This window comes from Cyprinus carpio, chromosome B11 (assembly GCF_018340385.1).
Source record: "Cyprinus carpio isolate SPL01 chromosome B11, ASM1834038v1, whole genome shotgun sequence".
NCBI lineage: Eukaryota > Metazoa > Chordata > Actinopteri > Cypriniformes > Cyprinidae > Cyprinus > Cyprinus carpio.
The window spans coordinates 5,275,403-5,299,205 of NC_056607.1; the positions used below are offsets into that span (position 1 = coordinate 5,275,403).

General features: G+C 34.7%; 1 protein-coding gene across 1 annotated transcript in view; it reads right to left on the reverse strand.

The window, feature by feature from the left end:
• Nucleotides 1–23,803, reverse strand: part of cpne5b (copine Vb) — a 165,014-nt gene that overhangs the window by 112,782 nt on the left and 28,429 nt on the right. The window contains exons 2-6 of the mRNA XM_042733626.1: nucleotides 11,472–11,512; nucleotides 8,954–9,000; nucleotides 2,587–2,690; nucleotides 915–954; nucleotides 77–153 (exon numbers count right to left, since the gene is read on the reverse strand). Coding sequence (XP_042589560.1) covers nucleotides 77–153; nucleotides 915–954; nucleotides 2,587–2,690; nucleotides 8,954–9,000; nucleotides 11,472–11,512 — 309 coding nt within the window. The remainder of the gene's footprint in view (nucleotides 1–76; nucleotides 154–914; nucleotides 955–2,586; nucleotides 2,691–8,953; nucleotides 9,001–11,471; nucleotides 11,513–23,803) is intronic.

Below are 23,803 nucleotides of genomic sequence, written 5' to 3' on the forward strand. Positions count from 1 at the left end.
TGACGCTGGAAACAAGCCAGCACAGTTCGAGCAAGCACACTTTTGAAAACACAGCTTTGATTTGAATTCTACTCACCCAAGAGGTTTCTCTAGCCGGCTGGCCGGTGACCCCACAATTTCGCCGAGCGTGCAGAACATCTGGCCAAGAAAGTCCTACATGGAGTGGGTAGGATCAAGCAGAAGAGGCGGTAAGAGCTTATCAAATTCGACAAATACCAACGCTCTGCCCTCTTCTTATAGTAGGGAATTGAAAGGCAAAGACGTACGTATAGTTCAAGGGGCTTCTGGGAAGGAGCACGGCCATGTTTACAACAGAGCACAGCATGTAACAGAAAACATAAGACACAAATACAATACCATCCACACAGACAACAACACACACAATTTAGGGGATGATCAAACCAGAGAAGACAGTGATGATTAGTAGATCTAAACGATCGCTTTTCATGCATTAAATGAAATGTGATGAGAATCACAGGAATGGGAATAAAATATATCCAAATATATTGTCACATAATCATATTGATTTACTTCTCATTTTCTGCTTCTGCACAAGTAAATATGCCAGTGGCTTCAAACACTGTACTTAATTTTTTTAAATAACAAGAGTTAGTTTTATTATCCAAAACTTAATCCTGTAGGTTTTAAATGTGGATTCAAAAAGCATAACAAAAATAACTGTATATATAATACTACATGAGATCAGTTTCATGACATCAGCCATCAACTGTGGACCCAACTAAAATAAATATTCATGTAAATATCTAATGTCATTTAAAATTGAAACAACATCTCAATGACTTTCTCTTCAAAAAGGGGAGTGCATTCCAAAATATATTTGGATATTTTTTTTTTTAAAGAAACTGATTTGCATGTTAATGTTTTCATTCATATCATATTACAGCACTACTTACGTGTTTGGAAAGATCAGGACTTTTAGAGTCAACATCATATCTGAATTAAATAGGGGGAAAAAAACACTGTTATCCAAAGTCTTCAAACACACTGAGTAGCTAATTAAAAGATAAGCCATTAAAAACAAACTTTAAAAGGAAACAAGCACTTTAATAGACAAGTGCTCAAATACACATACACAAACAGAATGTCTTTTAAGTAAACGTGCATAACAAAAGGGTCAAACGTGCTTGCTGTTGACAGAAAGCAGTTTCATAAAGAGCATAATGTAAAAACGTTATCTTTTACTATTAAAGCAACTATCTCTGGCTGGATTCACATAACATTCTTCTTGTTTTCTACCCTAAGAATAAAGTTAAAATAGTTTGTATTCTCAAAAACATTAGGAAACTTCTTAAAAATGTCTATATCTTTGTTCTTAAGAATGATGTAAAGACAAATATCTGAATTCATGAAAAAAAATGTTCTTAAATATCATTGTCTTAAATTTAGGAATACCTCCAACTTGTCTTGAATCCTCAAAGGTAAGGCGTTTAATGAAATTATTGGGTTGTTTCAAATATTAAGCATTGCAATAAAACACTAGCTACATACAATACACGATTTATGATTATTAGAGATGCACACAAGTACTCAGAAATGACACCAATGACTGATCATGTAAATAATGATCATGCATCATGGATTTTTAGCCAAAAACTCTGTTTTTAATTTTATAATTAAATTTTTCAACAGAGTTCTGAACTCTCAGTGCTGGACTCTCCTTAAGACTGGCACAACAAAAATAGTGTGCACACTATTATGTGATTATTACAGTGAAAAGATGACTTCTGAGGTATTTTTCATTGAGTTGATCAGAAAATCTTTGGCAGGAACCCACATCCAATCAGACACTTAATAAAATATTTGAGAATGTCTTCATTTACACTGGGAGTTGTATTTTACATTCTTAAGAAAATAAGACATTAATAACTTCTTAGAATTTGTCTTAAGAAATGTTTTCTTAAGATGTTCAAGGTTTATTCTTTTGAATGCACTCAAGACATAAAACTTGTCTTTCTTTGAAAAGTTATAGAATTTTGTGACCAACATTATTTTGTGTCCTTAACTACTATACTTACATTTAAAATAATAATTTCATACAATGAACTTACTGTGTACATACATGTTGTTACTTTGTACTTATATTTAAAAATTCCTTCTTGTAATTACATCTGTAATTACATCTAAATTAACTCTGTTCACTCTACCTTTACCACTTAAACTTAACCATACCACTAATCCTGTCCCTAACCTCCTACATCCCACCTCAAGAGCAGAAAAAGTGTTCAGCAATTAAACATGAACACAATATGTACACTGTACCAAACAATTCATTATTTTATTATCACAGTGGGTATTTAAAGACACCTAATATAAAGTGACACCAACTGAACAGGCCACAAAACAATCATGCATGAACACTTACAATGGTTAAGATTAAGTTTAATAAGAGGGTCAAAGTAAATCAAAATAAAATGGCAGATCAGATGCTAAGAATCATTTCATGCATTGGAATATTCCTGTTTAGCGACAGAAGAAACAGGAAGTGGGAGGAGGTGAGTGGGTTTTCCAATGGAATGGAGGTGTGGATGTGGCGCTTCAGGACAGGGATCAAATGAAAGAACTCACAAATCAAAGCGCAGGTTCTGCTTCTCCTCAAAGAAGTAGTCCAGGATGTACTTCCTGACAAAGTCCGGATTTAGCGTGTTGTCAATCACCTCTGTTCTTCCAAACTAGAAAGTGGATTAGGGAGATATAGGGTCAGAGAAAGAGAAAAGGTGCGAAAATGAAAAGTGAAAATGAGTAATAGAGGACAAATAACAAGAATTGGAAAAGTTTGATTCAAAACACTGCTTTTTCCTTTGCACTTTTTCCTTACTATCCTACTGCCCTCCAGAGACTCATCTAAAGCCGGAGGGTTGGTTTGCTGAGGTGTGTGCTCTTGTGTGAGGACTGGAAATGTTTAGTGAAACTTTAAGTCCTCAGAGGCAGCACTAATTACAGCGGTGTGGCTACTCAACAGCTCTGAAGATCGGTGACAATTATGTCTGCTTAATTAGAGGGGGACTTCAGCCAAACAGAGTGCTATATTCCTCTGAACCCCAGCTAGGGGCATCTTACTCCATCATTAACCCCTTTTCCCTTTAAAAAAGAAGACTAAATAATTGGATTGGTTCCCTCCCCTCTTTGTAAGGCTAAATGTACTACAAAAGAATTAAGGCCACCTTTTGACATTTACCTGATCTGAGCCAATGTTTGTTTAGTGGCATGCATTTCACCTACAGGCATGGGGACTTTTCATGCGCTATATGTCGACCATAAATTATTCAGTGTCAGAAAAGTTTACATAAATGAATAGACAGCCTGCAAACAGAGTTTGTTTTCATGAACTGATATTTGATGATAACAACAGACTGTTGTAGAGTGTTTGCAGTATTCTGTGGATCAAGTGTTTTTTATGGTTTACAGTGGTTCTCAACCAGGGGGTTGGAACAACTCATGATAAAAAAAATAAATAAAAAAAATCAAGCAATGTAAACTGAATTCGATTCCTTTTGTAAACTTATTTTTTTTTTTTTTTTTTTTTTTGTATTGGTTTTTTTTTTTTTTTTTAAGTCAAAAGATGAATAACCTTATGTTAAAGTGAAATTAAAGCAAATATACAGCAAATTGTCATGTGACGCATGTCTTTTAATTATGTAACATTTGAAAGGCTGTTAGAGGGTAAAAAAAAATCTAGCTTTTAGATTAACAAAACTAGTTCAAATTGCGATTTTTGAAGTTTTGCCATTCACTGTAATTCCATACATTTTTAAAAAATGTTTCCGCTTACAAAAACTTGTTCAATGACCCTTAAACAATTTAACCATTAAGGTTTAAAAAAAATGTTTTTTTAGTTAATTAAAAAAAAATTTAATAAGCCTAAGGTACACATTTTAATCATTATTAACTAAATAAATAAAGTTTATGTGTGTATATACTTTTACAAATATTGTTAATATTTTAACTTTGTTTTTCCACACTGACAATGATTTTTCTAAATCAATATTAATAATGTTTTAAAAGTATGCTTAAAAAAGTATCACTGCTTTAATAATAATAGATTATATAAAAAAAAGATAAACACTTTTTATAACACACTTTTTTAGAAATTCAAGGACAAATCAGTGTCTAAACATTTTTCAATTTAAGCCCCTTGAAAATTCTAAATGTATTTTATTTCCAGACACTGTAAGTTGTCTATATAAATCATATTATATCATATATCTGGAGTTATAATAATAATAATAATAATAATAATAATAATAATAATAATAATAATAATAATAATAATAATAATATGACCATCACATCAATGGACAAAAATAAGCAATAGTTTCTGTGCACAGATGTTAACAATAAAAACTGATAAAAATAAATAAATAAATAAATACTATCATTCAAGCCAAATGCGAAACCTTGTGAAAGTCAGGAGTTCAAATTACTCATGCAACAATTAAGTAACAACTTTAATTGCAGTATCCACAAAGAGCTTTCCACCATCTAATGAATAAAACCTAATTAGTAAACAAGCACTGCACTGCTGTGCTGGTAGAAATGAACCTTTCACACTGCTCTGTTAATTTCAAATCAACAAGCTAAAAGCCATATAAAGAGTGCCTTAATTATTAGCAATTATTAACAAATGTGTGCAATTGCTATAATCACTCCTCATCTAAAACAGATAAATGGCAATTCGCTCTGTAGACTGGGTATTAATGTTATACTGTATGTTTCCTTTTGCATAGGGAAAGAGCTAAAAGGTCAATTACTTTGTCAGGAATGACAGCAATGAAGCCTCGTAATTAAAATGTTTGTTGACAGAATGCTAAGCTGTTTCTGCCTTCACTGTGCTCAATGTTCTAAACATTGTGAATTTTATTTCAGCTTGTTAAAACCAAAATGATGCACATAAAAACTTGATGAATGATCCCTACACTATGTTCAGCCCCTTTGATTACTGTAACTAGCTCGGATAAACTTTACAGAATGTCCCGTAGGTATAAGTTTAGTTACAATCACTTCTAAAATGAAATGAAGCTTTACAAGACATTAATTGATTGTCTGGAGTGATGTGGATTACTTGTGTATTATTGTGATGTTTTTTATTTGTTGTTTGTTATTTTATTCTAACGGCACCCATTCACTGCAGAGGATCCATTGGTGAGCAAGTGATGTAATGCTCAATTTGTCCAAATCTGTTCTGATGAAGAAACAAACTCATCTACATATTGAACAGCTTGAGGGTGAGTACATTTTCAATATATTTTCATATATAACAACTATTTTGCTAAGTCCTCCATGTGTTATTATTATAAATAACCCGGCAGCAATGTTGCACTATATTTTTTAGATAGTTTTAAATAAAAGTTATTATTATCCAACAGATTTACCTTAAAAAAAAAAGGCAAAACTGTCTGATAAAATAGGATTTTCAGCAGTTGTAACAGCAGGACTAGTCTGTAACATTTTAAGACAAAGAGCAAATTGTATATTGAATTTAAAAATTAAACTAATTATTATTAACTAATGCACCATGTTGTTATTGTTGTACATGATTCTTGGTCCATATAAAGGTTTTTAATAATCTAACTGGCCTCAAAATTTAAGAAAAACATTTGGTTCATACTTCATTCAGAACAGAAATGTTATACGAAACCCCTGCCCTGGGTTCTCCCACTGACTTGCCAGGGACAACAAACACACACTCACACACCAATGAAAGGCATACTGGTCAGCGCTGTCATATCTTCAGACTGCACACATGAGCCAGCGTGAGCTTAAGACAGTACGTAAGGACAAAGGGATCTTAATGATCACCTTATTTATTATTTTACATGGCAATAATGTAAAAAATGTGGTTGACTAGGACAGTGGTTGTAATAGGTTAGTAAATTACACTTGTGCTGCTGGCCATAAAATAGCCAGTTTTCTTATTTAATTTACAGTATGTCATTATGCATTATGTTGGTACAATGGTACAACAATTGATCTTAAGTATATTTCGCAACTTTTGTAAAATAAACAATTAGGAAACTGCTGGGTCACCATTTGATACCAAATGAAAAACTGTCGAATCTGGGTCTTTATCTGGATACATTTACTGTGTGTGTGTGTATACATACATATATATATATATATAATATATATATATATATATATATATATATATATATATATATATATATATATATATATATATATATATATATATATATATATATAGATCAAAGATCAAAATTTAGAATGTTTTGCACTGGATTTTTTGTGTGGTTTCTTTTTCTTTTTCTTTTTATTGTGCAATAGATGCAACAGCTAAAATCTTTGACACACACTACTGTTGTGAAATCCAAACATTTCCAAACTGTAAATTCTCTTCCAGAACTTGACAACCTAAGGTGACGGTTCTGTCAGAAAGCAAGCTCTTGCACAGAGATTGCATGGACAGCGGGCAGGATGTCATGAAAGCATTGAAGCTTATATAATAAAAAGGACCAAAACCCCTATTCGGTACAGGAAACCAGCTAAGACCCTCACAGAAATCAGTTGAGGAGAGCATGCTTGACAGAACAGTGGAGCACCACAGTGTATCTGTGTAATATACTGAGAGATGCAGTGACAGTGAGCAGAACCAGCACTAATCATCTCCTGTTGTTCAAATGTGTTTGTATTATTAAGTGTTAAAAGGCAAAAGTGCCTCTCTGTCATACCCGAAGACTGAACTCTAACGAAATAACATGTAGATTTACCTTCATGTCAGCAAAGGTCTTGAATCACATGAATGTCCCATTATTTATTATAAAATATAAATTAAAGCTTTTAAAAAAAAAAAAAAAAAACTTTTCATTCAGATCGCGTAACTTCTTTAATGACAGTCTCTTGTGTTATTCACACTGAATATGAGCAGAGTGCGTATAAAAATAGACAGCTGAGAAATGAAGCATGCCAGGATTTATTGCTATGGTGAGCTGTCATCGCCTACACGAAAACCTCCAAATATTCTGCAGGTGTATGAGGCAGCCCTCAGCTCTCAGTTTTATATCTTACAGTCTGGGGACAGGGCAAAATCATCTGCCACTGGATAAGAAATTATTATTATTTTTTTTTTCTAATACAAAACCTTTGTGGTTGTATTTGACATTTTGTGAGGTGTGTGTTTGTTTGTTTTTATTTCATATCAGATCTGAAATTCAGATGGCAAAACATTCATGATTTATTCATCAATTGCAGTTACATTGAAGTTCATATGATTATGTCTACCAAATGTCATTCTCTGTTTCAGTATATACTAAGTCTCTATCTTTAAAAGAAAATCATTATGTAATTTCTGCACACTCATGTGGTTCAAGACCTTTATTGACTTGCGTTCTTCTGTTGAACAAAAATTCATATAAAAGTGGTCCATATGACGTGTAATGTGTGTTATATTTTCAGCAGAAGATTTGAAATTTGAACTGAAGATCTTACCCTGCCACTTCAGCTCTCAAAAATCATTTATTCACAGTCTCATTTGGCACAGTGAAAATACATGTGAGGACTATTGGCATGTAATGGCATTTGGCATTATTGGCATGTATATTTTAAGGATTAACCACATAAATGTTTCACACAAAAAGGACCACATGACTTCAGAAGACTTGAAATATATAGTATGAATCATATGAACCACTTTTATGGTACATTTATTATGCTTTTTCGTCATCATCATGCGCTTAACAGCTTGTAGTATCTGCATGCTTTTATCATTAAGAACAGAGTGAACATTCTTTAAAATATCTTCTTTTGTGTTCCACAGAATAAAATCAATTATACGGATACACTTTTATAACAGAGCACTTTAAAGCATGGAAATCAGCTCATTTACATATCACAATAGCAAAAAAGACTTTAGTTTGTGTTTAAAAAGTCATTAAGATACAATATCCAACAAAAATGTCTTTGATTTGATCCCCCTGAATAATTTCAACCCAGGCTTATTGGAAAAAGATGCCTGTGGTGATATTTCTATATATTTTTTTATATACATTTCATACATATTTCGTACATATTTAAATGTACAGTGAGTCGGGCTATTTTGTCTGTAACAGGTGAATATGAATAGAAATGTTGTTGACCGTATCACAGCAGTTAGGAAAATGAAATGCCACTAAAAGGTTAATGCTCTAGTGCAGTTAATAATAACATATCACTAAACCCTACCATAAACCTAACTGACAGTGTTAACAAAAGCAAACATGACCTAAAAACACATTTGCTGAAGCAACCATGCCATTTCATCTTGCCTCTACAAGTCTGAGCTCTTTAATCATGACTGTTGTTTTGCAGGATACATAGCCGAGTGCTTTGGATCGCAAGTGCATAGCTGTACCAGGTGGGTAACTGAGCATGTTTACTACAGCAGAAAATCAGTACATACGGAGCTGGTTATTTAATGCAAACATCAAAATGTATTAGTTTACAACTCATGCACTATGGTGTGCACAGCTAAAAACTGCAGTGAATTACATTTATATTAAAGATAATGTGTAATCATACTTACAATAACATTTAGAGGGTAAAATGACCAACCATGTAACAGATCTTACCACTAACCTATGAGAAAACCACCAAAGCTTAATCTGCACCACCCAGCAGGACAGTCCTCTTCTGATTCATAACCTCAAATTGGAAACTACAGAAACTGACTCACACTCGCTCAGTACAGCAGGTCGAGACAGAATAGAGAGCTGTTGTACAGGCACTGAACTGGGTGTTGCTTGTTAGCGATAAGATGCTGGATGTGTTTTGATGGCATAAAGAAGAAGAAGAACAGACAGCAGTTTGACTGCATGCTGCTGTAGGGAGAACAGACACGCCTGATTGGACAACAACACCAGAGATGAAACCATAGCAATGCAAGCTGGGAACACTCATGGTGTGTGTATGTGTGTGAGTGTGCGAGAGTGTGCACACTCACCTCTCTCCACTGCTTGGTCTCCGCACCCTGAGTGTACAAGACACACACTGTGAAAAGGGACAAAAATAGCAAAAATCAGTGCTACACTCAGAAAAAAAGGTGAAGCTGTGATTGGGGCGATAACCTTTCAAATAGTGATGCACCGAAATGAATATTCTGGGCCAAAACAGAAAATTAAAGATACATGAATCATGAAAATGATTTTTTTTTTTTTGTACACACAATTAAACTGCACATAAGGCTTTTTCTTTTTTCTTTTTTTTATAACAGATTTATGTTTCTATTTTTTCTAAAAAGTTTTTGCTGAAATACAAACATTTTAATAGTGGCTGTAATAAAAAGTTGTTTTCAAGACAAATTTATTCAAACATACATTTAATTATAATTAAGTAAAATGTAATTAATATGTACTATGCTGCATATATTTAGCACACTGTTTCTTTCTAGAGTTATTTTGACTAGCTGAATAGTTTTAATGGACAATGAATGTCTTTTCTGGTGTAAATGTAACATTATGAGACATTGTTTACCAGCTGATTTATTGAAATCTTTCTGTAGTTAAAACACTGATTGAGCAATTGCATGAGACATGATACCTTCTGATGTTCATTATGTTTATTTCTTGCTATAATTAGTAATAAAAAGGCAGAGATGTCGATTCACATACTGCTTAAACTGAGGTGCTACAGCAATCTGTCAAGTCACATTTAAAGAACATCAAAACATCATCTATTGTTTGTATTTTGTGATAAAATACATAATTTGAAAGCTGAGACTTTGTGACAAATAATGATTCGTGAAGTTCATGCAAATCAGGAAAACAGCACATACTACAGTAAAAGATTGGTCTTGAGATTTATGAATCCATATGATTATCGATAAAAAATAAATAAAAACGGATCAGTATACTGAATCTAGCACTAGCATCCACATAGCTGACATGTTTACCTCTTGTAGTTTATCCACAATGTGCGAACAATATGAACATCGACATAGACAAAAGCACCATCGGAGAAATGCTAATTAAACAACACTGTTTCAATGACTATGGCCCTTAAAAACTATTTAATCCGAAACCAAAAATTACTGTTTTGAATGAATATTTTCAGCTGCTGAAATTTCGGAGCATCCCTACTTTCAAAAGATTCTACTATGTACATTTTAGGTGCTAATATGCACCTTTAAAATAATAATACGTGATCAAAGTACTATGTATTATTTAGGGGTAAATACGGTACAAAGATGAACTGTACCTCAATGTCCTGCCCCAGTGACAGCTTTGTATCTAATAGTGAACTTTTCAAAAGAAACATTCCAAATCTGAAACCATTTGAAAGTTTTGCGTGACAAACAGACTAGTGTTGTCAAAAGTACCAACTGCAATACCAGTCGGTACTGAAATTTTAAAAATTTATATTTCCCGCTAGCATTTGAGTGCTGTTGAGCAGATTCTTAAACACCGCTGATTGGTTGACTGGTGAACACAATGGCCAATCAGTGGTGTTTAAGAATCCACTCAACTGTGCTCTAATGCTAGCGGGAAATGGACATTTTTTAAATTTCAATACTGACTGGTACTGAAGTTGGTACTTTTGGCATCTCTAAAACAGATTAAAAATTGTCATTATTCACTGAAAAACTGCACGAGTCCATTAAAATATACCGCTTTAAAATGCAACACTTTAGCGACATCATTAACAAACAGCAGGCATGGGAAATGTAACTGTTTTAGTATTAGTATTTAGTATTTATTATTAAGTATTTAAAAGTGGAATTCTGCTGCCAAATGTTCAAAGACAAATATATAATATATATTGTTTTAGTATTAGTATTTAGTATTTATTTTTGTACTGTATATATATATATATGTGTGTGTGTGTGTGTGTGTGTGTGTGTGTGTGTGTGTGTGTGTGTGTGTGTGTGTGTGGTAACATTCCATTCATTTCTTCTTCTTTTAATTTCTATTTTTATATAACACCACTTACAAGATGCACAATATGGCACTTTCAATGTGATCTATATTTATGTTCATTATGTAGCCATTATGATTTCAATTGTGTTTCAAGAAAGAAAGTCATACTGGTTTGAAATAATGTAAGGGTGAGCTGAATTAAAACATTTTAAGCAAAATATTTATTTTATCATAACCCCTAGCTTATGAGAAGTATAGAGATATTTCTTTCAGAAAGGAAAGAGTTTCACTTAGTTAAAATGCTGAAACTCCATCCAACTCTTTCTTTTCTCCCTCTCTCTTTTCAGCTCAATCTGCCAGTTCTCTTCAAAGCATCTCTATGAAACTTGCTGCCATTGCGCATTTGAGTTCATGTTTCATTCAGGTTGGTTGGAGTCATGCAGAGCGTTGTAGATGAGAAGAACTCATCAGAATCACGCTGATGTTTGATGAGAGGCGAAAGACAAGACATTACAGAGAAAACGAGTGGGGGTCGCTAATTAATTCAGAAAGAGTATAAAATGAAGAGATGTTAGCTCAGTTTCATCTTCCATTGGCTGTACTCACGTGGATCAGATTTGGAGAACGTGTCTCTGTCTAAAAGATTCCTGTGGAGAAAAAAAACAAAAACAAGATCAGTATAATTCTGACAGCACGATTAAATGATATCAGTGACACACTGACATATGAAGGTTTATTGAAGAGGCTTTTTGACATTTTCATTAAACTGGCTTATTAGAATTCTACAAAAGCAGATATCAGGATAAAGGTTCAAGATAATATCCAGAAATGTTGAATATAGGCTCCCAGAAAAATACTAAGGGGATTTTCACGCTTAAACTCCGCTTAAATAACATAACATTTGTTATTTCAACTACTGTAGGAGGGGTTATCGCTGCTCAGAAACAAAATTTGACTTTCAACACATAAGGTAAACTTATGTCTTCTGAAAACAAAATGAGAAAAAAAAAGAAAAGAAAAAAAGAAAAAAAAATGAGTTTTATTTTTTTTTGTGAATTTTTGGAAAAGAAAAGAGAAGAGAAAATGAAAGAAATTGAAAAGAAAAAAGAGAAAATGTTAATGCTTAAACTAAACAACAATTATAAATGTTGCTTAGGTTACTCCTGAAAAAAAGCTTAAAATAAAGAACTACAGTTATTGCAGTATAAAGGAAATAATAAGTTGAAACTACAAGTGAAATAATAATTAAGAAACGCTCCTGATAAAATCATTTAGGCTAAGCATAAACATTCACAAACCACTGTCCACTTTTATTTTTTACAGAAAAGAATGCAACATGCTTGAAATCAGGACTTCAAAAGTGGGAAATAGGAAGTTTCTGATAGCATGTGAAGACAGCAGAGAAGCGCTCTCGCTCAGCACAGTGGAGTGCATCGTTTTGTTAACTTTGTGGGCTATTGTTTTAAATCGTCTGGGACATGGTAACACATGGCCCTCTCACAATATATTGCTTTACAGATCTATTACTTTTGCCACTCAGAAATATTCATGCAATTCTGCTGCATGTATCATAGATTCCATGCTCTGCGCAGTTAGCGCTCACACTCACTGATCTATATATAACTGAACCGTGCTCTGCCCCACCTCTTCCAACTGAGCCAGGGACAGCTAAAGGTACCGGAAGCGATCACACTAGTCAACTGAACCAGGCTTTGGGGGTCAAACGCGGGCACGGATAAGACTGCCTAGTGTGAGTACACACTTTTATTCTCCCGCCCACGCCCACTACCGCACCTGCACCCCCATCAAGCCTTGTCCTGCTTTGGACTTTTAGCATAACTTGTTTTTCTATAACAAACTATAAAATATTTTCTATAAAATCGTTAATGCCCTGGCAGTGGCAGATAGCTTTGGTTTTATATTTAATTTGATTACATTAATGTTTAAGTTGAGATTTACAAGAAATATTTTAACTGCTACTATGTAAAATGAATACTGCTGTAAAAAAGCACTTTATTTGTTTAAAATGTTTACAAACCAAATGTTATTGCAGTTTTAATACAGTAGTACTTTTAAATGAAAAAATGCACAATACACTACTTTTGAATCCATTATTTAATTTTGTGCATAATGTGATTAATCTCGATAAAGAATATTTAATCGTTGCCCAGCACTAATAAATATATATATATATATTAGGGGTGTAACAGTTCACAAAATTCACGATTCGGTTTGATACCACACATGGTGTCACGGTTCGGTAAGTTTGGTATGGGAGTAATTGGTTATGTCGCAATGGTGAAAATGTTGCGCAAGAGTTATGCCAGTGAATGTCTTAATCTCAGTCAATTCACTACGCAGAAAGTGAAAGTAAAAACAGAATGGACGGAGCTTTTGGCATGTGACGCCGCTTATTCTCTCAGAGACGACGAGAGACGAATCAACATATGCTGATAGTATATAGCTAACTGTTTTAATTTAATCCCTTAATATTTCTAATATTACACAGTCCAAAAAAAAAAAATGAGAAGAAACATATTTTGTGTTAAACAGATTGTTTTTGAAAGTTGGTGCTTGAAATAAAAGCTTTTTATTTCATAGATTTTTATTGATGACTACAGTGTTAATATTTTAACTGTAGGCCTATAAATCATTGTATAGCTAATAAATCTGAATTAAAATAAAAAAAAAACATTTTAATTGAGGAGTAAATATATAGCCTAATCTTTTGTTATCCTCGCAGCACTTCAGTTATTTGGTAATTATTGCAGGGCAAATTAATTGTAATTTAAATTTAATATGTCAAATAAAAGTAACTTCATACAGCTAATAATAATAGGCCTACTAAAAATAAGAACGTAACAGGCTTACATTAATTGGAAATGCCAAATATTTTAATATTGCCAACAACTGATGTTTTTGACACTACCTCTGGCTATTGTCGATACAAGATCATCATCTTTTGATGCACCCCAGCAAGGGGAGGTTATTGCAGGGCAGAAAGCATGTTGCCTGTTACGTTGTTTGGGCTGCCTTGTTGATCGCAGTGGCACTGAGAACATCATATTTCACACACTTTAAGCTTTTTTATTTTCCAAATGTAATAGGATTAGTCCAATGAATCGAATATTTCGGTTTGTAATGCTCACCGAACCGAAAGCCTCGTACCGAACGGTTCAATACGAATACGTGTATCATTGCATCCGATATATATATACACGTGTAAAAAAAACTCCATAAAAGTAAAGATATTTTCTTTTAAAGTGATCTGAAGGCACACACTGCTCTCCAGATATGAGGACACTTGATCAGCTGCGGTAAACTCTGAACACAGATATTGATTCCTGCACTAGAGGTTCACTTCTGTTGATATGAGCTGTGTGCCTCACTCCCAGCGGCACGACTGTCATCACATCTCAACGTCTAAATCAGAAATGGCATTTCTATTATGAGGATTACACACACATACCCACACACACACACTCAGGATGGACTCAGGCAGAATAGATGATCAGAGGGAAATGTGTGGTTTTGCTCTCACAAACAAAGCAGCTGTGATTATAGGTTCTCTCAGCAGCTGCCTGGAAAGGCCTTCACCCTACCAGTTTCTGCTTCACCTCATCTACAGGAACCTGCTCATAATCCTCTCATTTTCCTTAATCAACTGTGTTTATGCTCACTGCAGACGATAATTACCATGTTGGCCTGAACCATCGGGAATACAGGAACTGACAGCAGAAAAAATTATAAAAAAGTGGACTCTCGCTTTCATTTATGGTTACATTTTCCGATTTATATTTATAGTATACTTTTTATAGTATAAACTGAATTTTTGATCTTGATCATATATTTATTAATTTCTGTATTTATAGCTTATTTTACACTGCACAGACAATTCAAAATTATTCATGCCAAATAAAATTAAAAATTGGCAGAAACAAATTTCAAATTAAAGGTCGCATATTGTCAAAACTGAAATTCCCTGGGGTTTTTTCACGGTAACTGAGGTCTAGGGGCTATTTAACTACCATATTAGTTTCAAAACAATCAGTCCACAGTAAAATGCACACAGCCTGCATAAAGTAGCTATGATTTTTCATGAATTGTTGACGTCAGAACTACACAGTCACCGCCTTCAGTCACCACCCCGAGCACCACCCACGGTCCCACTCTCCTTTTGCCAAACCCCCAGACAACATCGCATCCGTAACACTGCTGAGCAACAACAACACAGAAACATGTTGAAAAGGTTAACTTTAATGACAAAACCAGATCAGCTGACCTGTAACGTTCCACTCTCACTCAAAGGATGGACGATCTGACAGGATTGTTACTGTTAGGTGGATCACATCTAGCTTGTATAATAAAGACAAACTCACCGTGTTTATCTAGTCATGATGAAGATGTATATACATTTCAATTTCAGCAGGCATCTATTTTTACAGCTACATTATTGTTCCAGCCACAATTAATTACAACAATGTATATACAATTACAAATTATTATATATAAATCATTAACACATGCACACAGACATTTATTTCATCTGTAGACGCGTCCATAACACCACAAAAGACAATACTTTATTAAACCTTTTCTAATAATAAGTCTGCGCTGCAAACACGGGCATTTTTGACGTTTGTTTCTGCCCAGTCTGCTTGTTTTATCGCATTTAACCACAGCTGTCGTGTTTTTTTTTTTTTTTTTTTTTTTTTTAGTGGCAGTGGATGTGTGTTTGTGATTTATTTTTTGATTTTGTGTTGTGTTGATTCTGTTATGCAACATCACAACAAGATGATATTTTAAGCTCATGTAGCCGAATCTGCACTGGTTTGAATGGGCCGCCTCCAGTATCCCCTTTTGTTTTGCTGCCTTCAGCTAGCGCTGTGACGTCGGCTGACCCTGGTTACCTGTGGTTGGCCTGGCGGTCCGTCACTCAGAAAACAACAGGCCAATCAGAAGAGAGGCTCATGAATTTTAATTAGTCAGGCCAAAATCGACCTGTTCTCAGCAGAGCTCCTGAGAAAGGAGCTGTAAAAATATATTGAGATGGTTTTTGGTACTTATATTGCAAATATATATTCTTAAGGACATCAAAACCTAAAATAAAACTCAAGAAAGGTGTAAAAAATGCGACCTTTAAGAAAACATAATTTAGGCAAATTACACATTTGCACAGCTAAATAAGTTCATTCAAAAATAAAGTTTAAATAAGGCATTTGACATTTGGCAATGTCACAGGCCAAACAGGTGATAATTTTGTTGCAGATTAACTGAATGGCACTGTGGTGTAATGAACTGCTGTCAGTAACATCACTTACAGAAGCAAAAAGGTGTTTGTGAGATAAAAGACTCTTTAAAAATGGCAGATTTTATTTTAAGCCGCTTACGATCAAGAGATGCTTTTTCCAGCACATAACTTATTATGTGCATATTTCCATTTCACAACAGTTTGGCATAAGCATGTAAAACAGAAACAAACCAAAGCTATAACTAGAAAATTCAGTGTGCTTGCATGTCAAATGAACAGGAAGCAACAGTGAAATGAGCGCAATGAATTCTATTTTTATAACCCTAACTATATCTAAGAATAGAGAACTTTACTTTTAGGCCCTACTGGAAAAATAAATGACAGAAACATGTTAATGTATTCAGAGGAATGAATGTGTGTGTTCTTACAGAATATTTGATCTCTTACCTGATAAAACGTATTTATTATTTTATGTATTCCTGTTATTCCGTTATCCTGTACGTATTGATTGGCACCAAACTTTCTTAGCGGAAACTTCTAAATGGAATCACTTTAATTATGAAGGAATCTAAGAGTAGCATCTTACAACAAGTATAAGAACATGAAAAAAAAAGAAAAAAAAAAAGCCTTTTGGCACAGTAATCTTTCTATGTGTTGATTTTTGTGTGCAGCCAGAAAAACAATGCATATCTAATCCAGCATTTAATTTACACAGAACCAAACCCAAATCTAATCTTACCTAAGACTTGAACGTGATTCTTGAATGTGATTCAAGCACTGCAATATCCTTCAGAAAATGCCAAACTATTTTTTCTTCTTTCATTCACTCTGGATTTCTAATATGGAAATGAATCTGCCCCGCTTTTTCATAAACGGTTGCTCATAGGCCAAATGTCAGCAACATTATTACTTTTCTCTCATGCAGAAGAAACGCAGATGACAGATCAGGTTTAGTGAAACATTTAGAGATCTGTGTGAGTAAATTTTTTCTGAACTCATCATCATCCATAACACTCATCCCTGTTTATGCTTAGTATATTTAACATGAAAATAAGAAATGCTCTTGGCGTTTACACAGAGGCATATACATAGTTATTTGCTGTGACAAAGCTACCAGAAGTCTTTTATTTTCAATGAAAGTTGAAGATTTGAGGCAAGATAAGTGACAGGAACTATTGGCAATAAAACAAAGTTAAGCAAAGTTTAAATTTATGCAAATAAGCATTTGACTACCAACACCAGTGTAGAAAGTTATGTTCATGTGATCCGCTGCTAGATACAAAAACTGGGTCAATGACAAATCAGAAGAAAAAGAATTAATGAGCTTAAAACGTGCTAAATTCTTAGAAATGTGCTCTTTATATTCATGTTGGTTTAATATGATGTTGAAAAACATTTTTTGAGAAAAGTTTCAAATGTCTCTAAGCATGTAATGTGGTGTAATATAGTAAAATATATATTTCAAAGGGGTTTTAGCCATTTATTTACATGGCAACAGCATTTTGGGGTCCTAGGGATTTTTTTGAATGTTTTTTTAGTGGTGGTTTTTGAAAACTATACCATTATCATCTCTGTGTAAACTACAGAAATGTGAATTTGTGAAAACTTTCATGTAGTGCACGTGTGTATTATATGTTCAGTCTATAGCGTGAGTACTTGACAACCATAATACAGTGTTTTTAGTTGTTTTCACGGATTCCATATGAACGGATTGTTTTCACAACTTTGTCGTCTGTAAAAAAAAAAAAACAATCTTTGTCAAATGTGTAGCCTGAATGCACTGTAAATCGCTTTGGATAAAAGCGTCTGCTAAATGCATAAATGTAAATATAAATCAGACTGGTAACCCCTACCAACCGAACTTTAAAAAAACACAAAGAAAAAACATTTCATTTTTAGTATGATGTTCTAAAGTCAATATTCTCTTATTCCACTTACCCTAACCACAACCTATCAATCTACTAATACTCTAATGAGAGTTAGTTATTTATACTTACTTATAGAGCAATGTTACATGAAGTAACTTACATGTAGAAGAATCTCTAAAGTGAACTTTTTTTTTCAAATGAGTCACACTGCACTACGTTTTACAAGCTGGTCTAACTTTGCCTTACCATGAAAAGAACAAATTATTTGATATTTTAATAAACTTACTGAACTTCTCACACAGTCATGAGGATCTGAGGATCTTTTCTATAATATCACACCCCCCCCCCACTCCCGTTCCACCGCTGTCATAAACGCAACTTTTTAATGTAAACGTCACCATCTCCAATTTCAACGAATTTGAGAAATGAGGAGCTTCTAATGTAGAATTTAAAGAATTTTGAAAATAACGTGTGAAACGTTTTGCCTGGTTCCAAAAAGCCTGTTGAAAAAGCATGAAGCAGGTGTGGATGATTATCTTCATAAATTACGCTCTTCGCTTGGTGAGTTTAATTTCAATTACTCATCCACTTTTCAACAGCCCAAAATGTAATTAACTTTAAGTATTGTCCTCTGCATATCAAAGTGCCAATAACCAGCCTGATCTTCTCCGTCATGCTTGTTGAAAGACATTGCAAGGGCTCCCCAAAAAAATAACTAAACAAAACCTTCTGCTTGTTTTGCTGAAACTGTTAACCTCTTGCTAATCATATCTAGCAATATTCAAGCACTCAAGACCAGGTAAAATGCATTTTTAAGTAACATCCTCCCAAGGATGAACAGATATACTATATCATAGTTATAGCTCAGCATGAGTACCTGCCATTCTTCATCAATTGCTAACTCTGTGACAGCAAGTGCCATCATTAAACTCTATTCATGTCCTTCTCATCACACCTACTGAAAATCAGAATATCTTCTCCAAAGCTCAGCAGAGGTTCTTTTCTTTCTCTCCAGGCTCTGAGGAATCCTACTGGAGGTTTAATTATAGCCTTTAAGAGCTGCGAGATGAAGCAGAATCGGTTATGAGTACCGCTCTGAACCCCCTGTGTCTCGAGAGCAGGGAACCAGTCCACCTTGTTCCCTTCTTTCCGTATCAATCCTTCTTTCTACAGTGAAATGTATATATCCCAGTTCGATACTCAGTGACCCTGAGAAATGTGCTGTTGAGGTCAACAGAGAATTCATTAAAGATTAATCAAAAATGTTGTTTCATTTCAGAACGAGAGCTGTGTGGATGGACAAGGGCTACTTGGACATGTCTGGAGTTGCAGGATTTTGAGTTACTGTGGCAATGGAAATTATTGTATTGTTGAGTGTGACATGGTGTGATTATAGGGCCTTCCGCACCGCTTTAGTTCCAGAACTAAATGTACAGTACTGGGACGATTTTGCACGAACTATTTCCCAGTACCATTTAAAGGGTTGCATTCGCACCAACAGTGTGTACTAGCAAGTGACCTAAACTGTTTGACAGCAACGTAATTTGTGCGCAGCGTTCAACAACTGAAACAAAGAAGAACAACGTTAACAATAGGAGGATGGAGGACGCTGTGATCGGAGCTGTATTTTTGTTGTGTCTCGTGGGTTTCACAATAATGGACATGGAATGTTGACGTATACGTAAAGCGAATGAAAGAACAGAAATGAGAACTAAGAATCTCTAACGACAACTGGCAGTGCTACATTTGCTACAAGTGCCTGCACTTCAGTGTCCGTCCATCTATCGCTGTTCTCCAAACTTGCGAAATAAATTGACACAATGTTTACATGGCATTTTTAATCATGGTGGGTGAGGGCATTTTCGTACGCGTTTGGCCAATCATGTCTACTTACATCACTGGTAGTACCAGTTGTGCTGGTTAGACCCTGCTCCAGAGTAGCAGCTAATTTGGTTATCGAAAAAGGCAGTCCAGTACTAAAATTTAACCCAGTTCCGGCAGTGCAAAAACGCGTGGGTAGTTCCACAATTATTTCTGGTACTATGAAAAGGTTCCTGCGGTGCGAAAGGCCCTTATATCACAGTGGTATAAAGGTTAAGCAGGTTCTTGTGACTTTAAAGATCAATGAACAGTTTACTTTCCGTGGTAATGTTAAGGAAAGCCTGGACTAAAAGGGATATTCGACATAATATATTTTTGACATACAGTCTATATGGTTGTGATGATAAACAGAGAGAATACTGTAGATCCCTGTACTGACCTGGTATTTTGTGTTTTTGTCACATGTATTGTAGACACACAATAATACACTGGCAATGATGGACTTGTACACTCTAAAAATGGCTAGGTTAAAAATAACTTAACTGCTTGGGTGACTCATTTTAACACAACACGCTGGGTTCTATGAATGTATATACATATTAGGGACCATTCGACAGTTCGATACGTAATACGTATATATATATATATTATTATATATATATATATTATATATATATATATATATATATATATATATATATATATATTTCAGCTGTAAAATTTTCAGAATTATCTTTTTTTAAGTGGAGAAATATCTGGTTATGAGTTACCAAAGTAAATCATATTTCAGGAGTCTGCATCATTGGTCATTAATAAAAGCAACAAAATCCACTTTTCCACAGAAATTATCAGGAACAATTTGTCCCAGGAACTTTTTTTTTCTCCAGACCCGTTGCTGTCTGCATTTTCATCATGGTCTAAAGTACCGTGAAGAATAGGCAAATAGTCTGGTGATGTAGGTCTGCACGCGTTTCTCAATAACAAGTACAAATTTTGGTAGTTTGGACTTTGCAAGTTTGCAAGTCCAGTAATTCTGCAAATGGAGCATCAGCGTACTTGACTACGTCAGTCAGCTCACCCTGCCTACTGCCACTTTCGTCACTGTATTTACAAGACGAAATATGATATCAAACACCAATGTCTCTTTTCATTTTCATTTAAACATATTAATAGCCGCAGAAATGTAGTTCAGAGAACGTACATACATTACAATGAAACAAAATATTATATATCAAACATTGCTTCTTTTCATTTTCATTTTAACATATTAATAGAATAATAAAATAAAGACCAAAGATTACCTGTTAGATTTACCCCAAACAAATTATATCTTATGATTAACCACTACAGAGACATCAGAGCCAGTGGCAAATGTCAGAAGGACTAGCTGAGTTAAAGCTGTTCTCGTCGGGAAACATGAGCACTGAGCTCTCGGTGATCGCGTGGAGCTCACGTCTCCGAAATCGGCGAAGCACATTTTCAAATAGGCGCTGTCTTTATAAATAAACTGCAGATTTGAGTTTTAAACAACTACATTCTCACCTGAAACTTTTAAAACTACATTTCATGACACAATAACAGTAATATTTAAAAAAAATTATGTGAATAAATGGTGGTTGAAATACAGTGCTGCGTGAACTCAACCAATCGGCATGTTCGGCACACAAGTCCCACCCCCGAAATTTCTTGACCTTTGAAAAAGTACATCCTCGTGAGCAGGTACTTTCTGAGGGACAAATTTTTCCCCGGAACTTTATTTAGATTCTGGTTCCTGCGGTGGAAACACACCAAGTACTGGCCCAAAGTCCCTAATTACTGCGGAAAGTTCCTGCGGTGGAAACGGGGCTAAACAGTTTTAGATGATCATAACAGTAATATGTTTAATTTATATAGCGCCTTTCCCAAGCTCAAGGACAATTCACAGTAACATTATCTAACAAACAATCATTTCATACATAATCAATTAAATGGACAACTTACAGTCCAAGACATGATGACTGCAGTTGCATATCACAATAGTAGTGCAAACAACCAAAGACAAACAGAAAAATATAAGAGTTTTTAAGAAGAATCTCATTATGACAGGTATTATTGGTTAAACAAATTGGCTTTGAGTTAAGTCTTAAATTCATGCAGTGTGGTTATTGTCCTAAGAGCCAAAGCTTAGGAGCCAAAACAGAGAAAGACCTCCGTCCCATAGACGATAGACAAAATCTTGGTACACAAAGAAATTCACCTCCAGATAATCAAAGTGGTCAAGAGGGAATATAAGGACAAAGTAAGTCAGACAGTTAGGAAGCATCAAGACCATAGAGTAACATAAAGGTAAGCAGAAGAATTTTGTAAATAATATAAGACAACACAGGTAGCCAGTGGAAATTAAATAGGAGTGAATTGAGCAGGCCGTTTAATGTAAGTTAACATTATCACAGCAGAGTTTTGAATATATTGCAAATGGAAGAAAGAGTGCACTGGTAGTACAGAAAAAAAAATTTAAACTGATAAGGTCTTGAACTCATTGATAAATGACTATAGTGATGCAGGCTGGTCAATAGTGTCCAGTCAGCAAGCAATATATCTGAATATCAGCAGCAAAGCAGTGCTACTGAAAACTATGGTGGCAAATAATTTGTCCAGGAGGCATAATGATATTAATAATAATATAAATAATAATAATAATAGGCCGAGAACTGAGCCCTGTGGAACACCCTGTAAGACAGTGGGAAATTTATAGTTATGCATGGTGATATAGTACTGTCTTTCTGTCATTTGGGAGGATAATGCAGCTCCTAACATGCCAAACTCTGAGAGGCACATGAGTTATAACTTATGACAGATGGTATCAAAAGTTCTGCATTTGATTACCACTGTTTTTATCAAAATTTGTATTAAATCATAAATCCAGAAAAACTAAAACTAAATTTCTGAAATTTCATTTCAATTTTGATCTTTTATTTTTATTGTATTTTATTTACTTATTAAAAATGGTATCCAGTAAAAAAAGTAAAATATTAAAAAACAGATCACAGATTTTAGGAAAAATCATAATTTTATATGAGAGTGACATGACATACAGCCAAGTATGGTGACCCAAACTCGAAATTCTTGCACTGCATTTAACCCATCCAAAGTGCACACACACACCCGGAGCAGTGGGCAGCCATTTAGGCTGAGGCGCCCAGGGAGCAGTTGGGGGTTCGGTGCCTTGCTCAAGGGCACCTCAGTCATGGTATTGAGGGTGGAGAGAGCGCTGTACATTCATTCCCCCCACCTACAATTCCCCCCGGCCCAAGACTCGAATTCGTAACCTTTGGATTACGAGTCCGACTCTTTAACCATTAGGCCACGACTTCCCCATTAAATACCTATATACAGGTATTTAAATATTTCTATTAATTAAACATGCTTTTTGATTGCAAACATTTATTTTAATGGAATAAAAAAAATTATTTCATAGGACCCATTTTGATACACATGCATCTGTTACAGTATATGTGTATTTTACTATGTATTTGCTCATTTTTTACAACCTGAGAGATGAGTGGCAAATACTGTCCTATGTAACTGACAGCATGCAACAGCTGTGGCCATCAAACATTAGGTTTGAAAATAACTTTGAATATTCCTTTGACATAAAATCGCTCTTTGCTCTGGCACAATGAAAAGATTCTTAACTTCAGCGAGGGAATGTCGAAGTGGCAATGTGATGCAAACCTGTGAGCTGGCATTGGAAACAGACGCCTGGCTGTTATCGAATCCCGAGAGGGTCTGTACATGAGAGTAGTAGAGTGTTGTGAGGTGGCAGTTTTGCTTTGCAACCAGAACCATCAGGCACAGCAGAAAGACGATAAAGGAAGCGGTCTGCAGGCTTCTTCCCACAAGAGAGAACATACCGACTGCTCTGGAGAAGATGCCAGCTCTATTTTCTGCAACCTTCTGCTTGATTTCACATATTCCATCTCATCAGTCTTCTCCTTCCATATTTCTCTCTCTCTTTC